The sequence below is a fragment of the Cryptotermes secundus genome, unplaced genomic scaffold (assembly GCF_002891405.2).
Source record: "Cryptotermes secundus unplaced genomic scaffold, Csec_1.0 scaffold497, whole genome shotgun sequence".
NCBI classification, from domain to species: Eukaryota; Metazoa; Arthropoda; class Insecta; order Blattodea; family Kalotermitidae; genus Cryptotermes; species Cryptotermes secundus.
The window spans coordinates 1,091-22,950 of record NW_019730587.1 but is presented as its reverse complement, the minus strand read 5'-3'; the positions used below and the strand labels follow the sequence as shown (position 1 = coordinate 22,950).

At 38.6% G+C, this 21,860-nt stretch overlaps 2 protein-coding genes across 14 annotated transcripts in view; both read left to right on the top strand.

Moving 5' to 3' along the window:
* Positions 1–13,215, top strand: part of LOC111866361 (sodium/hydrogen exchanger 3) — a 212,844-nt gene extending 199,629 nt beyond the window's left edge. For all 5 annotated transcript variants that reach the window (XM_023855231.2, XM_023855230.2, XM_023855232.2 and 2 more), the window contains 3 exons: positions 3,107–3,169; positions 7,896–8,084; positions 8,324–13,215. In XM_023855231.2, the coding sequence (XP_023710999.1) occupies positions 3,107–3,169; positions 7,896–8,084; positions 8,324–8,823 (752 nt within the window). In that variant the 3' untranslated portion in view covers positions 8,824–13,215. The remainder of the gene's footprint in view (positions 1–3,106; positions 3,170–7,895; positions 8,085–8,323) is intronic.
* Positions 13,216–16,551: 3,336 nt separating this feature from the next.
* LOC111866362 (galactoside 2-alpha-L-fucosyltransferase 2) lies at positions 16,552–21,635 on the top strand. Of its 9 annotated transcripts, XM_023855236.1 has the most exons (4): positions 18,904–18,990; positions 19,076–19,320; positions 19,427–19,611; positions 20,331–21,635. In XM_023855236.1, exon 4 carries the CDS (start codon positions 20,390–20,392, stop codon positions 21,359–21,361), a length of 972 nt encoding a protein of 323 aa, XP_023711004.1. In that variant the 5' UTR covers positions 18,904–18,990; positions 19,076–19,320; positions 19,427–19,611; positions 20,331–20,389; the 3' UTR covers positions 21,362–21,635. The 9 variants fall into 9 exon arrangements, 8 of the variants coding, with proteins under 8 accessions (XP_033608111.1, XP_023711006.1, XP_023711003.1 ...); XM_023855235.1 differs by having other exon boundaries at positions 18,884–18,921; positions 19,076–19,611; XR_004513202.1 differs by having other exon boundaries at positions 19,076–19,611; positions 20,694–20,769.
* The last annotated feature ends 225 nt before the right edge of the window (positions 21,636–21,860 follow it).

Here is a 21,860-nt window from a genome sequence, read left to right as displayed (position 1 = left end):
AATTTATCCCCCGATCCACCCTCTGGTCCTTACTGTGCGCCGTCTTGATGTCTCTAGTCTTATGGTCTCCCAAGGTTCTCTCACCACCCATGAAGAGAGGAAACTTCACTCCTCTAGGTCCCTTATCTTGTAGACAAATTATATGCTGACTGCCTACAGGTGAAGTACTGGGGTAGCCTACAAGGGCACGGTGGGACAAATGCTCAACATTGGCGGTTTTTTTTTTTTTGCAAAGACTCGCCACAAAGTTGAATGTTAGATTTTGGGTGGGAATTGTACACCACAGCCAGTTGGTGGCCCCCATAGTGGTCCTTAAGTGCCTCAATGATAACTTCGTACCTTGTGTGTGTAGGGACGCTATGTGGGATATCGAAGGCCTGCCATTTCAAGATGGCCACTGTGTGACGTTCTCCCGATCTCTCCAGTTAGACTGCTCGGCCATGGCCTCAGCCTGGCAATGAAACCGAGTTCAGGATATAGATCCTTCAAACTTCGGCAGCTTTGTCCTCTTTGCTCTGGCTGCTATGTGTGCTAAATTTCCACGCCTCCAATGTGGCTTTGACATTTGCTGGTTGTGATTTTAACTCCTGCTGTTTGGCTTCTACCAAGGACTTCATCGCCTATATATCGATTCATGTTCCTTGGATCCTGATGTCAAGGTCCTCATGGAGGCCCTTGAGTCAGTCCTGGCCAGCGCTCATGTCCTTTCTAAACTCTTCTTAGCTGTCAGCAAGTTTGTCATGGCTGGCGCTGACTTACTTCTGAGTTATTCATGGCCAGCCATCAATTTATGTTGGCTGGCTCTTATGACCTATTTGAGTTCTTCTTGACCGGCTATCAACTTATTTAACTTTTCCAGAATTGCTTGCAATGCTGGATTGATCTTCAATCCGACATCTGACACCTACTCTAGCGATTATAAATTCATGGAGCAGTTACTGTAACACTGTTTGTAACTTCTTATGCTTCTGTTATCTGTTGTTGGTTTACATGTTACTTCGTTGCAGCTCTACTGCTCACTGAGTGGCCTCACCTCTGATTTCAACTACCCTCTGAGATACTGAACTGAACAGAATTTACAGTAACAAGGGATTTACAGCTACTGATAGAGGCTTGCCACCCTTCTGGAATATTATCACAAGTTCTGGGACCACCTGAGCCCTTGACGTTAGCTGAACAGTTTCTGGAACAGTCTAGATGGTACAAGAATTCCACACAGGTCAGGCAACATGATTCTTCCCATGTGCATAGATCTCTTTGTGTTTGTATATTCAAGAAGGTCTCTGTTGAACTGTCCTACATTCAGAGAACTGTACCATCACAAAGTTGAATTAAGTAAGAGAGTTCTGAATATCAAGCTAAATGAATTGTATGGTGTAAGGTGTCGCATGTCAAAAGAATGGATCTCAGAGAGACAGGGGGATTCCTCTCTTGACTGTTATGCCCATCCACCCATCTTGTTATTCATTAGATACAAGGGGCTCTCTCTCTAGGGTGCAGGTAACCACTCAGAGTCTAGTGGTGAGATACAGAATGCATAGAACACTATCTCCACTTCAGCCATCTGTCTTCATGGCATGGTGCATAGGAACTACTTTACTTGTCCATGTAAGGAGAATGTAACAGGCATGTTTATACAAAAGTAAAACACAGACAAGCTTTCTGTTATTTTCATAATGTTCATTATTATGAGATTTCGTTACAAATGCACATAATTTCCATATAGTGACTGATCAAGTTGGCTCAGATGGTAACATTTTTAACTCTTAGTCAGAAGGTGCACATTTCAAATCTTTGCCTGGACACCAATTATCCTGATTCAAGATTTCTGTGGGGTTTTCCTTCTTGTTCTTCCAGGCTGAAGCTGTGACAGCACCTTGATGTAAACCATGATCAGTTCGCTTCACATCCTTTCCTATTTATCAATAATTATCCTACATTTCAGCACTTGTTTCTAAACTGCTGGCACTGTCATTAAATAAACAATAAATAAACAAAATATGAAAACCTTTATAGTATTCTACCATAAAGAGAGGATTTCTACCAGATTAAGCAGAGAAATTTTTGTATGCGCAACCTAATGACACTGTTTGTGTTCAGTTTGTATGCACTGTACCACTGCATACCACTGTATGCATGAATGAATATATGAGGGGTGAGTTACTGCGATCTTCAATTATCTGTTGTGCTTCCCCTTTCAGTTAACCCTTTATTAATCCTCCACTTGAAATGAAATGTAGGACTTTGTTTATGGGGGCTTCATAGTAGTCACTTGGTTCCATAAATAACTTGTTACCACTGTAAGCAGGAACATTGTAATGAAGTGTCATTGACCTACCAGTTACATCTAACAAAGGCCGGGTCATAGCTCAAGTGGTTAGTCCTTGGCTTCCCACTGTGGCGGCCCAGGTTAGATCCCGGGTCTTGTCAAGTTTGATTTGTTGTGAACAAAGTGGCACTGGGGCGGATTTTCTCCGAATACTTCGGTTTCCCCTGCCAATCTTAATTCCACAAAATTCTCTATCATCATAATCACCCGGGACAGGTACAGTAGGCCAATCAGCGGCTGCCATGCCTAGTGGACCCAGCTGGACTCCACCCCCTACTAAGCGAATTTAATTTTTTTTACATCTAACAAATCATACTTTCAGATGTAAAGACTATTACAGATATATATATATCATGAGTGTGTTCTTGTACAAGGGGGAAACATGTAGGCACCCAGCTGTTGCCATACATAATAATGATTTTTATGAATTTATGTAACATGTTATGAAATATAAAGAGCATAAATGTTTACTTTCTGTCTTTGTTTATCCATGCATCTTTGGTAAGTGTTGTTCTTATCCCACTTCTTATATATATCTGAATACACTCTTCAGCTGCCATAATGAATTAGCAAAATTTTTAATAAGTGTTGATTGACAACTGACTAGTGGTATGTTTATGCTTTGCTATACTACTACCCTACAGGCTTCCACTTATGATGTATGATATTTCCAAACAACTGTGGGGCGTGTTATAGGACTCTTGAATTCTTGTCAAATAAGGCTGTAAGTTGCAGTGATAACGTTGCATCATGCATATGTTAATTCTGTATTGGCAGATGAAACACATACTTCTGGAAATAATGAAGCAACCAAGAAACCTTCTCAAGAGATGGATGGTTGTGAGTACCATTTGTATTACTTTTTAATGATAAGACTTACTAATCTGACAACAGATTACTCCTCAATTTATGAAACAGTTATGTTCCAAGAAAGTTTAAATTTCATAACTGATCAGAACTTCCCTCTAACAGTCACTGGAAATATCTGAGATCTGCTACAAAGTATATAAGAATGTCTTGCTGTTACTTAACTGGTTGTGTAGTGCAGTACAGTACATCTTGTGTCTTGCTTTAACAGTATTTATATCACTTGAATAAGAATAAATTGTTTATAAATTATTAAGTTTGAAAGAAGAATGATAGATTTTGCATAATGTCACCAGACAGGTTGGTCTAGAGGTAATGCTTGCAAGTTAGGAGGTCCTTGTTTTGAATCTTGGTGGGGACACCGTCTGTTCTCACTAAGGTCTTCCATGATTTTCCTCAGTCCCTCCAGCCCAATCCTGGTGTAGTACCTCAATTAGGCTATGACCACTTCCTTCTAAATTGTTTCTTATTAATTTATCATCCTACCATCTAGCACCTATAATCTTCATAGTAGAAAAAACATCATTGGAAGGGGTCCCACAAGGTCGATATGGATGTGCAGAAAACGGGCTGCCAGCGGTGTAAAGTCACCCAGTGGAGTGACTGTGTGACGGGAGACTTTGGAGCACTGACAGGACTGGCAAGCACGTGCCCAGGTGCGGCAATCCTACTGCACGCCTGGCCACACGAATCACTGTGCGACCAGCTTCGCTGTTTCTCTGGTGCCTGGGTGCGACAGATCGTTGATGGACTGGAACACTTGGAGTCGTAGAGGCGCTGGAACGTACGGCCGAGACCTCCCGGTAGACGTGTCACATTAGATGGAGACTGCGGTACCGGGGGTTAGTAGTATCTCGAGCCGCAGGGCGGTGGTTGACCCCAGGAGTGCTCGGAGTTCATCGTCGCTGTCCTGTGATGCGGCGAGTGGTGGCGCAGTGACGGATTCGACGCGAGAGAGGGCGTCGGCGACAACGTTGTCCTGTCCCGAGATGTGTCGGATGTCGGTTGTGAACTGGGAGACGAAGTCTAGATGGTTGAACTGCCGGGGTGAGCATTTATCCCGCTTCTGCTGGAAGGCGTAAGTGATTTGCTTGTGGTCGGTGAAGATGGTGAAGTGATGTGCTTCCAGCATATGGCGGAAATGCTTGACTGCTTCGTAGATAGCCAGTAGCTCGCGGTCATAGGCGCTGTACTTCTCTTGGGCTGGGTTAAGTTTCTTTGAGAAGAATGAACCGATACTACTCCCGTCTTCACCCTACCACCACCAAGCGTCGATGAAGTCGGGAGCGGTTCGTCGTCGCTGGCCCTCGCGTCGTGTTTAGAATGCTCCCTAAGATCGTCGTGGGAAACCAAGTTTGCAGCGGATAATCATTATTGAAGTCAATGACAGACCCCAAAATAACAATAACAATGTTTAATAAACACAAAAATAAGTTATGACAAATATACACAAAAAAATATATATATACAGATAGAATAAACCTGGCTGAGTTTCTCCACCCTACATTAATCCGCACCTCGCGGCATCCGCTCAACAACCTGCCCAGTTTCACTGGCCCAGTGGCATTTGAATACACGGTCACTTCCTTCCTAGCCACATGCGGCATCAAGACAAATACATAGAATAACTAAACTGAACTAGTCCGTCACAGGCGGCATCACGAAATTACATGTCTATATACTACAGGCTAAGCAAACCTCAGTCACAGGTGGCCTCAAGAAAATTATATATATGTCTATATAACAAAACTAACTCTCGTACCGCCGCCACGCCATCCCCCCGATAGCTGGCGACTGTAAACCCCAACGTCTGTGGCCAGACCCCCGAGTATGCCGAAACGCAATTTTGGAAGAAGACCCCTCTGAACCGAAACTTAGAAAATATCCCTGGCTGGTCCGCCAGACGTGCTTACCCAAGTGGATCCACTTATCAGACCAATACGTCGCTCTCGCACATACCTCCCCCCGAGCCACAGGGGTGGAAAGGAAAGGGAAATCACGTGGTCGTCTGGAGAGAAGGAGGGGGTGAGCTTAGGATCGTGAAAGAAAGGGTGGCGCGGAATATATGGCTGGAAGCCATGACGTCACTCATTACGCGAGCCGGTCCATGCTCGGCTCAAGAAGGCGAGGGGCTTCCAGGTGTTCCTTACGCGTTGTTGTAGCACAGTACCCATGGCGGACGTGGAGGCATCTGTGATGAGTGCAAGTGGCGCGGATGGATCCGGGTGGGCCAGTAGAGTGGCGCGTGACAAACTCGCCTTGCACTCTTCGAATGCCATGAGGAGCTCCGGTGTCCAAATGATTGGGTGGGAGACCTTGACTTGGGGTCCGGGTAGGAAGTCGTGCAGTGGTGCCTGTGTGTTCGCTGTGAGGGGCAGAAATGGCCTGTAGAAGTTCAGCATGCCTAGGAATCGTGGGAGCTGACTGGCAGTCTTCGGAGGGGGACAATCCTGGAGATGGGCCACTCGGTCTTCCAGAGGTTCGGAACCCTCGGCGGACATCTTGTAGCCGAGAAAGGTGACCTCGGGTGCTCTGAAGACGCACTTTGATGGGTTGATTAATTATCCCGTACCTCTGGAGTTGGTTGAAGAGAGCACGTAGGTGTTGTTCATGCTTTTCGAATGACCGGGAGAAGACAAGGATGTCGTCTAAGTATGCGAAGCAGAAGTTGAGTCCCCGTAGAATGTCGTCCATGAAGCGCTGGAAGGTCTGGGCGGCGTTGAGCAGGCTGAAGGACATGAATGGGAATTCGAAGAGGCCGAATGGAGTGGTGATGGCGGTCTTCTATATGTCTTCAGGGTGGACAGGGATTTGCTTGTAGGCTCTCACCAGGTCAATTTTTGGAAAAGACGGAACAGCCGAAAAGCTGTGGGAGTAGTCGTGGATATGGCGGACAGGGTAGCAGTCGGGGATGGTTCGGGAGTTGAGCGCTCTGTAATCGCCGCATGGACACCAACCATTGTCTTTCTTGGGCACGATGTGCAGTACCGAGGACCAGGAACTCTCTGAACGGCGAGCTGTACCATCCCGCAACATGGCGTTGAACTCGGCTTCTGCGATAGCGAGCCGGTCCGGTGCCAGTCGCCGTGGTCGGCAGGTTACTGGTGGACCAGGTACAGTCCTAATGTAGTGGACGGTGTTGTGTCGTATGTCGCGCTGGACTCCGACTGGGCGGGTCAGGTCCGGGAACTCTGAGGAAGTTGTCGATCGGTGTGTCGTTGTTGATGGTCTTTACGCTGGGGATCAGTGCGTCGGCCGCTGAGGACAGGGCTGACAGCGTCGTGACCCCGTCCAGAATTCAGTTGTTCCGACAGTCCACCAGGAGACCGAAATGGGATAGGAAGTCCACGCTGATGATGCGATGCGTGACGTCGGCCACCACGAACCGCCACGTGAATTCTCGGCACAGGCCCAAGTTCATCCATATGTGTGGATGGTAGTGCCATTATCCGCACACAGGTCATAGTTGGTACGTTCCATGCGTCAAGGGATGAGCCTGCGAGTTGAGTGCTGTCTGTTAGACTGGCGAAAGCGCGTTAGTAGATGGGATGTTCCCACAACGTTAATAAAATGCCTTTTCAGCATTGCTAAATAGTTTTTTAGATGACAGAAACAGTTATTATCTGTTTTGTAAGTTTTGGGACCAATCCGAGTTCAGGCCACATGGACTTTATGGTGAACAAAATGGCATTGGGTCAGGTTTTCACCAAATAGTTTGCTCTGTCAATTTTCATTCTGCCAACAGCTGCACCTTCATTAATCATCCCATCACTTGGCACTTGTTTTCTAATGACAGTGCCATTAAATAGCTAACTTTAAAAAGAGGAGCAATCAAACAGTCTTTTATTTCCATGTATTGTGCCTATTCTGTGAGTATTTGTAGTATTTTGATTATTTAAGAGGATAATAATGGAAAAAATACATACATGCCCAATGATATTAGTGTACAAAGCCACTTAGTAATGATGGAAATAATGTATTGAAGCTTTCCTTGACCCTTTATAGAATGCCAACGAGAAAGATTACATGGCTTGGCTAAATTTTCCATTCTCCCATTATATTTCTCCAGTGCCACCAATAAAATACTCTGCTCCAATTTCCTCCATGCCTTTCTCAACCAGCAACCAATTTGCATTAAAGAAAGTGCTATTAATTTAAATTGATCTAAATTAGTTGACTGCATCAAAATTAAATTCCATTCTTCATACTCACATATAGCAAGGATTACCTGAACAATATAATAAAAAGTTGCTATGTAGAAGTAATCTTGAGTACATACTAAAATATTAAAATAATATGTGCTTTACTATCCAGTTTCCAAATTATAAACTGGGATACAAAGATATTTTACTATACAGCAAACAAAACTAATTTCATTACATGTATTGAAGACCCTTTCCTTGTTTAAAAAGTATAAGTATCTAGTAATATCATTTTCTTATCTTGTAACCACAGACATACACCAGAGGAATGATGTATAAAAATAATTGAATTACTGCTTTCAATATAAATAATAAGAACTGGGACTGTTAACTAGAATAATATTTTATGTCACGGCCATCAGCTAATGATAAGCCATCGTAAGATTTTTATATTCCTGGTTATAAGAATTGCCCTTCATTTATTATAATACGTTATTGGTTTGTCAATGTATTTATTACTATGCAAGTAAGTATTCAGATAATAAGTTCTCCTACAGCAACGGGGACAAATGCCGCTGCAACTGAGAGTGCACGGGTGACTACCCCAACTGCGACTGAGACCATGTTGCCGTGGAAAAGGGACGATGAAGGGGAAAGCACATGTCCACTGAAACAGAGTGAATTTCCTGCCTGGTGCTCCAATAAGGAATATCTTGCTTACAGTTCACCCTCGGCCACATTCTTAGGTAAATGTAATAGGTTATTCTTGTTATAATAAATGATTTAGCAAAGAGCTATGAAAAATAATTTCTACTCTTCTTTCCTTGGGAAAACTAACTTGAATCCCTTTTTGTTATTAAGTAATCTTAGGATTTAGTAAGCTTAAAAAATGAAACCATTTCAGGATTTGTAGCTTTATATCAATTACTGTTCCTCAGCTCATGGTGTATTCAGTGATTTGTTTTTCCTTTTCTTTCTTTCTTAGGTGGAATTGAACAACCTAAGATTGCTTCTGTGATTGGACTATTCCGTCGCGAGAGTTCAGGCTCAGTACAGGATTCACGTGCCAGCTCTGAGTCTTCATTACACCATACTAGTGGCCCTGAATCTCCTCCTGCTCCTGGTGCAGTTTTACTCATTGAAGAAGGAGGTCCTGAGCCATTAGCAGGCATGCTGGGTATACCTAGACGTCCACCAGTTGGCCGCCGCGGCTCAATGTTAGAGTTGGGCTCCACAACTGTGAACTCCATTCCTGAGGAGGAAGCCACAACACCGCTCACCTCACCCCAGAATTCTCCTTTGTCATCATTGTCAGACCAGCGATGGATGGCACTGGGAAAAGGTTCAGGATCACTCTCCCGACTTGCTGGTCGCCTCTCGGCTCTAGTATCATCATCTTCCTCGTCTTCTTCATCTGATGACTCTTCCAATGAAGATGATGAAGAAACTGATGAAAAATGTGCTATTAATAGGACACAGAATTAATTTCTGTGATGCAGTTAATACAAGAAACATGGAGTTTTGAAAGATAGTTCAGTGCAGCGATTGTTTTACAGTTGAGAAAGTTATGTAGATTATCTTGGAAATTGTAATGGTTACTATCCATTAATTTCACTGTAGTATAGTTCAGACTGTGATAGTCCATTAATTATGACCTTTCAATCAGTCTAGAGATTGTAACTCAGGTCCTGAGAAGTGATGTTATGAAGCCTAACAATGCTTATCAGCTAGAATTTTAGGATTCTTGTGTAGAATGAGAGAAAAATACTGGTTTTAAACTGTAGACTTAATGTCTTAGCAAGTTTTGGTTGTAACTGTCACTGGAAAATTGCACAATCAGAACAAAAACTTGTAAGCAAATGAGTTTACTTTATCATATACATAAATTGCAGAACATTTCCAATACTTTCGCAGACAATAAACTGACGTATATTTCTTATCGTTTATTCACAATAATACTTGCTTTGGTAGAGTTTATTGCCATGGAACAACAAACCCCACTTTCTATAAATTCCAGTATGACCAGCTGTTTCTTGTATTAGTGTCCTCATTAATATTTTTACTATCATGAGTCAGAGTTTCCATCAACAAAGCAAACACCCTTCCCTAGTTAAAATGTACAGTGTTGGCAGAATAGTGCATTCACTTTTATGTGAAGTGGATTTGCAGTTTTATTCCTCCTTGTTGTTATAATATTGAAATAAAGTACACAAATATAGGATTTCATTGTGCCTATAGAAAAGAATTATTTCCTGTCCTTCATAGTTTCCATATATTTTGTCATGCATAGGAATACAGTAATTCCTAACAGAAAGTTTCAGACAGCATCTGAATTTGCCAGGAAGAAGAGATGGGCATGGCATGTTAAATATATAGGAGGGATGAGAAATGCATACAAAATTTTAATCAGAAATCGTGAAAGAAGTAGGCTGCTTCAGAGGTGTAAGTGGATAATATTAATAGGATGGTAATGCACAAGTTTTTCTTGGCGAATCAGAGTGTGATGAAGGGGATTGGATTGGTCTAGCTTAGTACAGGGAAGAGTGACAGCTCCTTTATGCATGATAATGGCCCATTATGGTCCATGAAAGGAGGAGAATGTTTTGATTTTTTGAATAACTTCCAAGTTTTCAAGAATTCTGCTCCCTGATTTTATAGCATCTTTCTCTGTAATTTGTAACTGTTAAAACAGTGGTTTGAAATGAACAGAGAATAGTAATAATTGCTTTATGCTTCAGAGTTCTGAAGTAAAAGTGTATTTTTTTTTTCATTTGAGTTGGAAGAGCAGTTTCTTGTGAACATGAGATTTAAATCTGTGGTTTTATCTTTCTTTGCCATACTGAGAATTGTGATCAGGAGTTAGCTAAAAACATTGCTCTTAAAAGGAGACTATACACATGAACCATTACAATTTCTTAGTTCTACTGACAGTTGATACAGTTTTGAGAATGATGTTAATAGTGCTCAACAGTTATTAAGTGCACAAAACAGGAACTGCCCACTGAATGCTAAGAAATGGCATTTAGGACTGGCAGTTATATTGTAATAATTTTGAGCATCATACTATATAGAATTACTTCAGTTTATTGAACTTTATTGTATTTTGGTGAAAGAAACTTAGGGTGGTATGCAATAAAAATTGAAGTATTTTTATTTTTATATTATTATTGGTAGTAGGAATGTTGATGACACTGTCTGCGCTAGTTGTAACTTTAAAATGATTAATAGGCCTTCAGATTAGTATAGGTTGTGAAAACTCTGATGAAACAACAAAGTAACATACTTCCAGTTCTTGTTTAACATGATTATTAAGTTAATATACATTACTGTAAATGATTGTTATTGTGACATATGTAGATACATAAGTAGAGTAAGGTTATGGGTCTTTTATCAATAATTTTAAGCATGCTGGTGCCTAGTTACTTACCCAGACTTTGTCATTCTGATACTCTCTTCAGAAGGAGATTAAGTATTTACAAGAAGCATATAGAACTCTTACTGTTAATATAATTGGTTTTATTTTATCGGACATAGAGAAACTGTATCAACTGGCAAAGGGAGCCATACTAGTTAATGCAGCAAATGAAGACTCTGTTCAACAAACTGTTGGTGGTAGATGAGTTCCTAGGATGTGTGTGTGCCTGTTACAGGGAGAAAATGTAATATCTTCACTTATGAATGAGTTGCATTATTCGTAGAGAAACAGGAAATAGTTTTCATTAAAATACTTGGGCCATATAATAGATAATTTCTTGGGCATAATGACGGTATTTCTAGCCTATTTTGTTTGTAACCATGCAGTAGGCAAATTCAGCATTTCCTCCCAAAATTATATAATCTGTCAGATTTAAGCATAAATTATGATTGTCAGAGAGGGTTCAGATATGATAGTATGAGTGATCGAGAGAGAGATTTTGTGCAGAATATTTCTTTGTTTATTGGGATCTTATTTTACTCTAAATGTTTTGTTGCTGCTAAGTATAATCTTAGATTTCCTGATCTGTTATGCATAATCTTGCCCTTTATGCAACTCTAAATTGCATCTCTGATTATCCCTCAGTTGGTAGTGACAGAGAGGTAAAACATTGTTCCACATGCAAAAGGGTAGATGAGAGCGAAGATTCTTATGTTAATTAGCCAGCTTTCAAGCGTCCTTATTAAGTTCATATTGACCTTGTGACCACAGGACACTCACATGACCTTTGCAGCTCCTTGTTATACTACAGGCCTGTTCTTCTCTCAGTCTCCCATTTTAAAAGGTATGTTTCTGTATTTTCAAAAAAAGACTGTTCTCTCACATTTTGCATTCAGAGAAGAACTATTACATTCACTTAAAAAATGCTGCAGACTTATAACCCAGTACATTACTGTTTAGCTTTCTGTTTTTCTTTCCAGTTCCAGAAAAATGTTATGTATCCTTTGAAGAATGCTTTTAATATCTGGGAATTAAACTGTACATTAATTAATTTCTAAATTCAGATCATTTGCATAACTCTGAAATAGAAGTCAGAATATGTCAAAATGGTACGATACTATAAGTATTTTCTCGACATTTTTGCATTTTGTCATGATGATGAATGTATATAGAAACTATTAAATTTCTTGGACTACTATAAAGATAATGAAGTTAAATATTACAAATCTCTTACAAAAGATATAATATATTTACTTAAACCTAGCACAGGCAAAGAAATGAGAGAATATACTTCCATTTTTTGTGGCTTAAGTGTGAGGAAGTAGTAGGTGAGAAATACCATCTTCTATCATCATGTCTCTCCACTTCATCGCATCTATTGATTGATCCGTGAATATGCAGCAAACTATTTGACACACCTGGGAATCTGTGCTTATCTATGATCTGCCTCGAACAGTTTGGCTCTTTGTGCCTATATATTTAACAAAATTAGGTATGCGAGGTTGTACTTAATTTGCATTGTCAACATTTGTATATTTTGTGATGAGAGACAATATTATTGTAATATACAGTACTTTAAACAAACTGTTTCTGTGATGAAAAAGGCTGAGTTTTCAAAACATGGGAAATGATTAATTAGATATCATGTTCCATAAACATGATAGTTAAACATAATCGTGTGCAGAAATGCAATGTAAGTGAAGAGTAACTGTGCTCTTGGAAGAAGGCATTGTGCAGTACTATACATGAACAATCTTTGAACATTTACAGGGTGAAAATCCTATTCAGTTAATAGGTTGTTGAAACTACAGATAATGTAGATTGTTTAGTTACAACTTTCTAAGGAAGGGGTGGGATGGGGTGTATATAGTATGTCATTCAGTGAACTTGACACTAAGTTGTTACCTAAACTGGCAGTGAGATGTGATAACAGAAACTGCAGTATTTCCATTTTACTTACCACTAGGGTTAATAAATTTTCGGTTACACTGAAACCTGAGGGCATCATAGAACATATGCTGCTTCAGATATGTCATAGGAGTTGCATTGTTTTGGTACTGTAACATGAAGTTTATAGCTAGTCATAAGTAATCCTGTATCACAACACAATATTAATGTTATGTTGAGGTTATAAAGTATTTTCCATGGTACTATGATGATGCAGGTTTGCTTGTAGACAGAATATACAGGCCAGGATAATCATTATAAAGTGCAGGTTTCAGTTGACTGCTAAAATGTTACCAATGTTACCATAATGGAAATAATCCTTTCAGTCTACTGTTTTGTCATTAAAATATCTTGCCCTACATGCCTATTTATGAAAACAGTACTTTATTTTATTTTTTGGAGAGAAAGTGTGTTTTATACTCATTCACTATTTTGTGCATTGTCATTAAAATCCTGTACAGATAGACCTATATTATGCAGATAATGTGCACATTAAACTCTTTATTTGAAGAGCATACTTGAAAATAAATTATTAAGAGGCTTTTATTTTCCTGGAGAAGTGAGGAAGAAAACACTGAAACTCTGTCCTCCTGTCTGTATCTGTGTGGTTGGTCTCTAAGACATGCAGGTACATGTGCATGAATTTTGTTTCACTTTTCATTCTCCATAACTGATAAATGGGTCTGAGAGGTTGTGCGTTTATGATGTCATAACAATATCATGAAGAAGTGAAATTTTAAAAGGTAGCGTATAACGGGCATTGAGGCCAGTCCATGTTCTGGATTATTTAAAATTAAAGAGGATTATATTATTATAGAAGTTACTATTAAATATTTACAACTTCATTTAAAGATGATGCCCGTCATGAATAATTAGAGTGAGTTGGATTGATCTTGACAGTAGTCTATGACTGTCTGCAAGAGAAAGATCATTATCCATAGGCGATAAAGTGTTTCGTTTATAGGAAGTTGGCTCTTCATTTGCTACAGATAGGACTAAAATAATATTTATTCTGTGGAAAAGAGTGTCCCTCCACACTTTAGAATAATAATAATCAGTAAGAAAGTATAAGATTGTAAACAGTCAAATTTCATAATTACAAGTATCTCCATTTTAATTTGAAGCAAACTAAAACACAAACAGCTAATGTCGTTTGTTAGAAATTGGCCTTGATAAAATCTTAAAATTGAAATCATCCAAGAAATTATGAAGTAATGAATTCATGTTGTAAACCCCAGATGTACAGAGCTTTTATGGATAATTTATTGGTAAGTACAAGGTTATGGTGCATTCTTCCTCAGTTCTACAAAATTTGCTTTCAGAAATCAGGATGATGTACAGTAAGGCTGAAGTAGTGTGTTTTGTGTTTCCTTTTAATCAAGCCAAGATGTAATGGGCTACTGACAGACTAACTCACCGACCGACCAATCGACCAAATAAACTAAGCATCCTGTTGCACTAATATATCAGCTACCTCATACAATATATATTTCCATCACTAATGCAACAGAAGTTTACATTCACTTTAATTCTTCATTCATGGCATGTTTCTGCCATACATGGCCATCATCAGCTGTTGTACTGTACTGCACGTCATAATTGGATGTGGCTAATTATCAGGACTAATTAAATAAAATTAAAATTAATGTTACAAATTAATTTTAAAATAGATCAACCCTATTACATTTTATAAAAACTGTTAATTCCATTCTTCTTATGGGACCTACTAGCCCAGTCTTTGGCAGCAAGGGTGTGTTCGTTTTTGTGTATTTCATGGGTGTTTGTGTGAATGTTGATTTCTCTTATCTGCAATATGTAAAAAAAATATCTTTATGTGTTGCATGCTGTTGTGTGTCACGTACATTGAGTGTTTTTACATCCATTAGTACAACATTTTTTTTATAAAAATATACAAATACAAGTTATTTACATTAAAATCTTAAAACCTTAAAACACATCATGTTTTCATTACTACTACTATTACTACTATATAATTTGTTTTTCTGTGTTAATTTTCTTTTTAATACTCACGTATGTCCCTTTGGCTGTAGACCCACACCCAGCTTGAATCGCATTATTGTTTATCTGGTGTGTGCATAAAGCTAATGTGGGTGTTTAGTGTGATCTCTCCTGCTTTTATAGCATAAGTAGGGGATGTGTGTGTTGCTATAACTATCCATATGCAATTGTCACATGCACTATAGTACAACAGTTTAGCATAGGGACAGATACCTGGTGATGGCTGTGTATGGCCAAAACATATCATGAATGAAGGATTAAAGTGACTGTAGTCTTTTGTTTCATTAGTGGCAGAAATATATATTGTGTGAAGTAGTTAACAAACTAAACTCCATGGAACCGAGCCCTTCTTGAGAAGCAAATGGTTGCTCAGCTATTTAAGAAATTCAAAACAGTTATAGAACCTGAAATTTCATTACTATGTTCACAACAGCCTGCCACTTATCCCTATCCTGAGCCAGTTGAATCAAGTCCACCTCTTTCAATCCTTTCAAGTCAAAGTTACATCTATGCCTAGATCATCCTAGTGGTCTTTCTTTTTCGGGTTTTACTACCAAAACGTTTTAGCCACTTCTCTAATATGCATACTACATGACATGTCCATCTCAACGTCCTTGAGATGATCCTTCTAATAATATTTGGGAAGGAATTATGTTGTTTCTTATTGTGCAGTTCTCTTTGGTCTCCTGTTACTTCATCCATCCTAGGTCCAAATATTCTACTCAGAACTCTGTTCTCAGACTCTCCCAGTCTGTGTTCTCTCCTTAATATGAGAGACAAAGTTTCACACCCATACAAAACTGCAAATAAAGTATAGTTTGATGTACTTTAATTTTTTATAAGAATCCTTATCGCGCTTTAATTTAATTTAATTTCATAAAGTTTTATGTTCTGACAAAAGTAGGCCTAGAAGTTTTCATGCAGTGCATCCATTATTTTAGTTTTAGATAAACATGGGCGTAATATTTCTGTGGTTGATACCTGTTGTAGATTTACTGTTGATAGAGTGAAGTCTTGTTCTCATCAGCTTGACAGCAGCAAGTTCAATTTGCCTAAGGAAAGTGACTTCAAAATTTTAAGTCAAACCAAGCACTGATAATACTTGAATTTCTTCAGCATATTTTGAGATCCTTTAAATTTATTATACTTTTTGTAGGCATGCATTCTAAGTATATCAGTGGTCAGTATATCTTACCCTCCCAAATTTATTAATCACTTACTGACAAGAGTGTGTATGTTATTATTAAGTTACATACTTGAGGTCAGATTTAAATACATTAGACAGCCTGTAATCTTGAAAATATTATTAAGTAAATTTCTGTGACTTAAATATTAAATTCCTACCACAGAAATAAAATATTTGCATATTTTTGCAAAAGGATATTCATGTAATATGTACCCTCTCTTCGTTGCTTTGCCAAATTTTTATCTCTAAAGCAGAATTTGAAATGTAAAAGTAATTTCCACATCCCTACATATATGTGTGTGTGTGTGTGTGTGTACTTGTAAATTTCAAGATTTGTATGAACTTGGTAGTTTCATCAAAAGTTGCAAAATTTACATTTACCAGAGCATTTTTGACAACTTATCTTCCTTGTATAGTGTGTCTTCAATATACAGTTGATTGTTTCTATCATTCTTAACAGCCTGTCTTCAGCTAAGTCTTACAAGATAACCTCAGTGTAAGTATAGAATGACTTAGGCTAAGAGCTATCAGTAAATGGTGCTGAAATGACTCATGCTCACATGTGCAGTAACTTAATGTTGGCTGTGTCACTAAATATAAGGCTTCAGCAGTGTCAGGCTGCATTATAAGCAATTGGTATCATTATGACTTGATCTGCTGTCAAACAGTGAGTATCTTTGTATGCATCACATGTATCATATGATATGTGAGGTTTTTTTTTTTCTTTCAGAGATACTTTTGCTGTAAATTCCCTTCGTTCCAGTTTCAAGTACAACAGGCATTCATAGATGGGTTATGTCAGATCTACTTGCTCACTTCTGGATAAGAAACACATTAAGAACGGTCATGTGCTCACTGTAGATAAAGTGAACAAAATAATGACTGAGCTAGAATATGAGTAGCATGTTCACCTCATCTTATGCCATTTGACTTTTATTTATGGGACAATTTCAAGGAGAAAGTGTACAATATTTAATCCCCATGTGGAAGAAGAGCTGAAAGAGAACATCTTTATGTCATCCTCAAGGTACTTGAATGGCACGGAGTGTGTGCACATGCATGCCTGTACATGATTGGAATTAATTGATACTGCATAGTCATAGGTGGATTGTTGTTGGCCAACAGCTGGAAAGTCACGGAAGCCTTCAGCTTTGTAAAAAAAAAATGCATTGCAGTGATACTGATCATAAGCAAAATGCCAAATCACATGTAGACTGAAGCTCAGATGGAATAATACGAGTATATCTGGACAATATTTCAAATCATGTCCAGAAAGTTACTATACTATCACAAAAGGGACATACTTGCTTATTGTTAATTTTTATTGGGACTGCAAAAATTGTGAATCAAAAGTGTGGATGTTAAATTATGCAAGGAATATTAATTTTGGTCTTGCTGGTGTTGAAAAGAATGTAATTAAACATGTGGATATTTCTCTATTTCTTAGAATAATGAGCCACCTTTAATACACATATAAGATCATTTCATATTATTGGCTGAGCAGTGTCAAGAATGGAAGAAATATTTATTTATGATTCCTGAGGTGAGGCAGATAGTTTTTCTACCAAATGATTTGAGCTTTCACATTACAAATTATGGATTTCATCTGCATGCCGTGGGTTTCAGTGAAGGTGTAAATACTTTTGCTTGGTATTTGTATCATTTAAGGATGAAACATCTGCAACACTGTGTTAGTGAGATGTGCTGGATAACAAATACACAGTTATGCATGCCTGTATAGTGATTTCTGGCTAGGAGTGGTCAGAAAGATTCACTAACCTGTGAACATTACTTAGAAGCATAACAGTAATCTCATGTTACATTTGAGGTTTTTATGGCAGTATGGCATAATGGCAGACCATACTAATGATAGTTCTAGCTTTGGGGGACACATAAAAGTTGTTCAGGGCCAAATAAGGAAAGTATGATGAATGTTTCAACATGGCCATTTGATTTTAGAACAAAATATTACCTTACTGAAAATTATCTGTGGAAAGGGTATGATAAAAGATTCACTAGTGCAGCCAAAGATTTGGTCTTTTTCAATGAACGCATGAATTTGCTACAGCAAATATTCTAAAACTTTGGAATTACAATGTTTTCTTCATTGTTTTAAGGAAACAGATTCATAACAGATAATTCTTTTGGGATTAGAAAACCAAATGAGCGTGATTTTAACATCTGATTTTAATACTGTCCCATTTTTTGTCTCTGAGACTCTGAATTTCTCCATTAGAGATGCTAGCGTTTTATTTCTGGGCTATGGTGGAAGATCCATGTCTCAACACTAATCACTATTTTGTTTTAATTTGGGTTCCTCTATCATTCTTGAAGAAAGATATATATTTTTTTTTATTGCTAGTGGAGCGGGACTAAGTCCCTTGTACTGCGGCCAATTCTGGCCTATTGTACCAGCCCCAGATGATAGGTGAGGGTGATTGTGGAGCAATTGATGGAATGGGCAGGGGAAACCGAAGTACTCGGAGAAAACCTGCCCCAGTGCCGCTTTGTCCATCACAAATCCCACTTGACCAGACCCAGGATCGATCCCAGGCCGCCCCGGTGGGAAGCCGGCGACTAACCGCTTTAGCTATGACGCGGCCTTAAGAAAGATATAAAAAAATTCTTTAATCCTTATTTTTTATATACTGTTGAGATACTCTGGTACTATTTTGACACATTTCTTCACATTTTTTACTTCTGTAAAAATCAATCCCATTGTTTTCTGTTTAGTATTGGGCAAATATGTACGTTTAAAAATTTGGGTTCAGGGTCTTATGCATGGAACATTGTGTGTTTTGGTGAAAAAGTACATCCCGCGGCGGGGTGGGGTGGGGGTTTCAATGATTGAACCCGCAATGGTGGTATAATATGGTGTGATATAGCCGATGGAGCTCGCGATGCTGGCTTCATGTGTTGTAAGATCCCCAGTAGAGACCGTTAGTATTTGAAGTACCGTTACTCGTTTCGTACAAAGTCGAATCGTCGTCGTCGTACCCTCACGTGGTCAGTTGCGGTACGTATAATTTCGGTCTTGTGAATTTCCTGATTTACGTCAGGCTTGCTTATTGCCGATTAGACTACGGTAGGATTTCGCAACGACATCAAGTGCTGCACAAACCATACTGTTTGCAAACAAACTAGTTTCATTTCCCCGTTTCTTTTTCCAGGACGTGTGTTACAGACACCGATCAATTATTAAGGCGATTTAATTGGAAGAAGCTATTGCACAAGCGCGAAGTCACCAGCGTGTTAACTGATATATATATGGGAATATGTTATTGCATGAAAGTAGCCGACACTGTAGACTTTCAGAAGGTGGAAGACGGCGACATTACTGGCAAATTAGAATAAATGCTGCTACCGACCAAAGTGCCGTGAATGCAGTCGCAAATATTTCATTCTCACCGGTTCGGTTTGTACACAAGATATTGTTTATTCCAAGCTCTTGTCAAAAAAAAATTAGGTGCGAGTTATTCGTGGGATATTATTTATTCTAAATTCTTGACCAACCAATCTAGGTTCAGCTTATACACGCGCAAATACGGTGATTATTGTGAAGCAGACCCAGACTATACATCAGTATTACCACATTTAAAGACCTCAAGATTTAGTACAGAATCGCTGAATAACCTGAGAACCAATCATTATCATCCCCAGATATTTTGCAAAAATAATGTTTCTTGATGGTAGTGTCACTAAGAAGGTAATGTGTAGTGTCAGAATTTAAATCGGAAGAATTATGAAACCTATTTAGTTGATGTATGGGAAGAATTTCGCCTGCACATTGTTTCTGATGTTAAGATTTTTGTGCTGAGTATCAAACATTTCCAATATTGTTGCAGTTCCATTTAACAGTTTAATATTTTCTTGTAGGCAGACTTTATAATGTTTTGGATTCCTGTTGAATTTGTGTGTAGCAATTGTAAACAACAGACCCATCCTCATTAGAAAGGGTGTCCCACAACAACAAACCCACAACTGTGTGACAGTAACAGAAATCTGGTCTTGGGGCCTAAGATCGAGCTTGACAGCAAGACAGACTGGCTGACTGACTGACCATCAGTTGTAACACAATGTTGACTCTGACTTGTGTTCAGAGCAGGTATTTGTTAAATGTGTTGATTAGCAGTAGTGTTATAATTATTTGTAGTCGTGAATTCTAAGTGTTCAACAAATCCAGTTATCAGTCAACCCCATGTCTAGTCACACATGATATCATAAATGATTTTGGATCATCATTAATCACCTGTATCAATCATGTGGTAGGAAACTGGATCAAATTTTTCTACAGTGCAACTGACCCATTAATTGTGCTTCTCTTTTCAGAGACTGTAGGTAAACACTCTTTCATCTGTGTTAATGTTCCATCTGTCATAATATAAACCAAGTTCTAATACTGACTCATGAAATTTTCATTCACAGCTTTTGTTCCACAAATAAACACTTCAGTGTCATCAGGTTCAGTGGAGTAGCTCCATAAAATGCGAAGATTGGTTTGCTTGACACTGAATAAAAAGACAATATACCTAACATTATTCATAATTTTACTGGTATTCATGACAGCAACATTATGGACATATTCTGAACCTAAAATGTTGGCCTATGAGCATTCCCTTTGTTCCTCACCAATGAAACCTATTGAAGTGGCATCCTGCCATAGAGTTCAGTGTCCAAAGAAACCTATAGTGACTGTGAGACAATTAGGGCGCCTTGGCAACCAGATGTGGGAATACATTTCTGTTTGGGCTGTGGCCAAGGTTACAGACCATGAGCCTTATATTCCAGGCTGTCTCATCCAAACACTAGAAAAGATCTTCCAGAATCTTACAGTTCCTCCACTGTCATGCATTGCAAATTGTACTTTAGAGACATACCCTGTAGAAGGAAAGGTGGACAACTTGACACTTCTGGATGGGAACATCTTGTTACAAAATTATGTTCAGCTACCTGAATATGTTGTGCCTTTGCTGAATGATGTTAAACAGATATTTCAGTTCAAGGAACATATTGTAAAAGAGAGTCAAAGACTCCTACAAAAGGCTTCAGATGGAGAGAAGAATGTAGTGTATGTGGGTGTTCATGTCAGAAGAACAGATTACAGTGAATATTTGAAGAGGAAGTATAATGCTTCCTTAGTGAAATCTGAATTCTTTCTGAAGCAAATGAACTATTTTCGAATTAAATACAAATCAGTCATGTTTGTGGTGCTGAGTGATGAACCCAAATGGTGTGAAGATGAGCTCGCTGATGATGATGTTGTAGTGATGAAGAACAACTCTCCAGAACAGGACCTAGCCATCATGGCTGCATGTAACCATTCTATTATTGACTATGGCACATATGGAGTATGGGGAGCCATATTAGCAGGAGGTGATACATTTGTGTACAACCTAAAATGGGATCTTGCAATTAAAATGGCTTCATTGTTACCAGATTGGCACATTGTAGTATAGTGATATGACAGGTTCTCTTTCATTGGCCATAACTTGAAAGACCAGAAGTAAAGCTTTGTTTCCATATTTGTACCAATACTCTGTATTTGTATTTATTGTAAGTTCAAGAGATCCAAAGATGGATATAGAACATGTCATAAAATAATATAAGCATAGAATACATACGCAGTTATTACACAACTAGACAGTACAGTGAATACAACAACAATAAAAGTTATTTATTTAGATATTCATTCACAGTATAAAATATATGAGTGTTCAAGAAATGCCTTAATACAACCTTAAACTTTTTAAAATTATTAGATGTGTTCTTGATCTCTATGGGCAATTTATTAAATATTTTTATATCCGCATAATAAATTCCTTTTTGATACATAGTTAAATTAGCTTGAGGTAGATACAAATCTTGTCTTTGTCTAGTTTTTCAGACCATTTGGCTCAGATTCTAAAGGTGTATGTAGACTTACGTAAGGTTGATTTAAAAAAGGTCTTGCAAAGA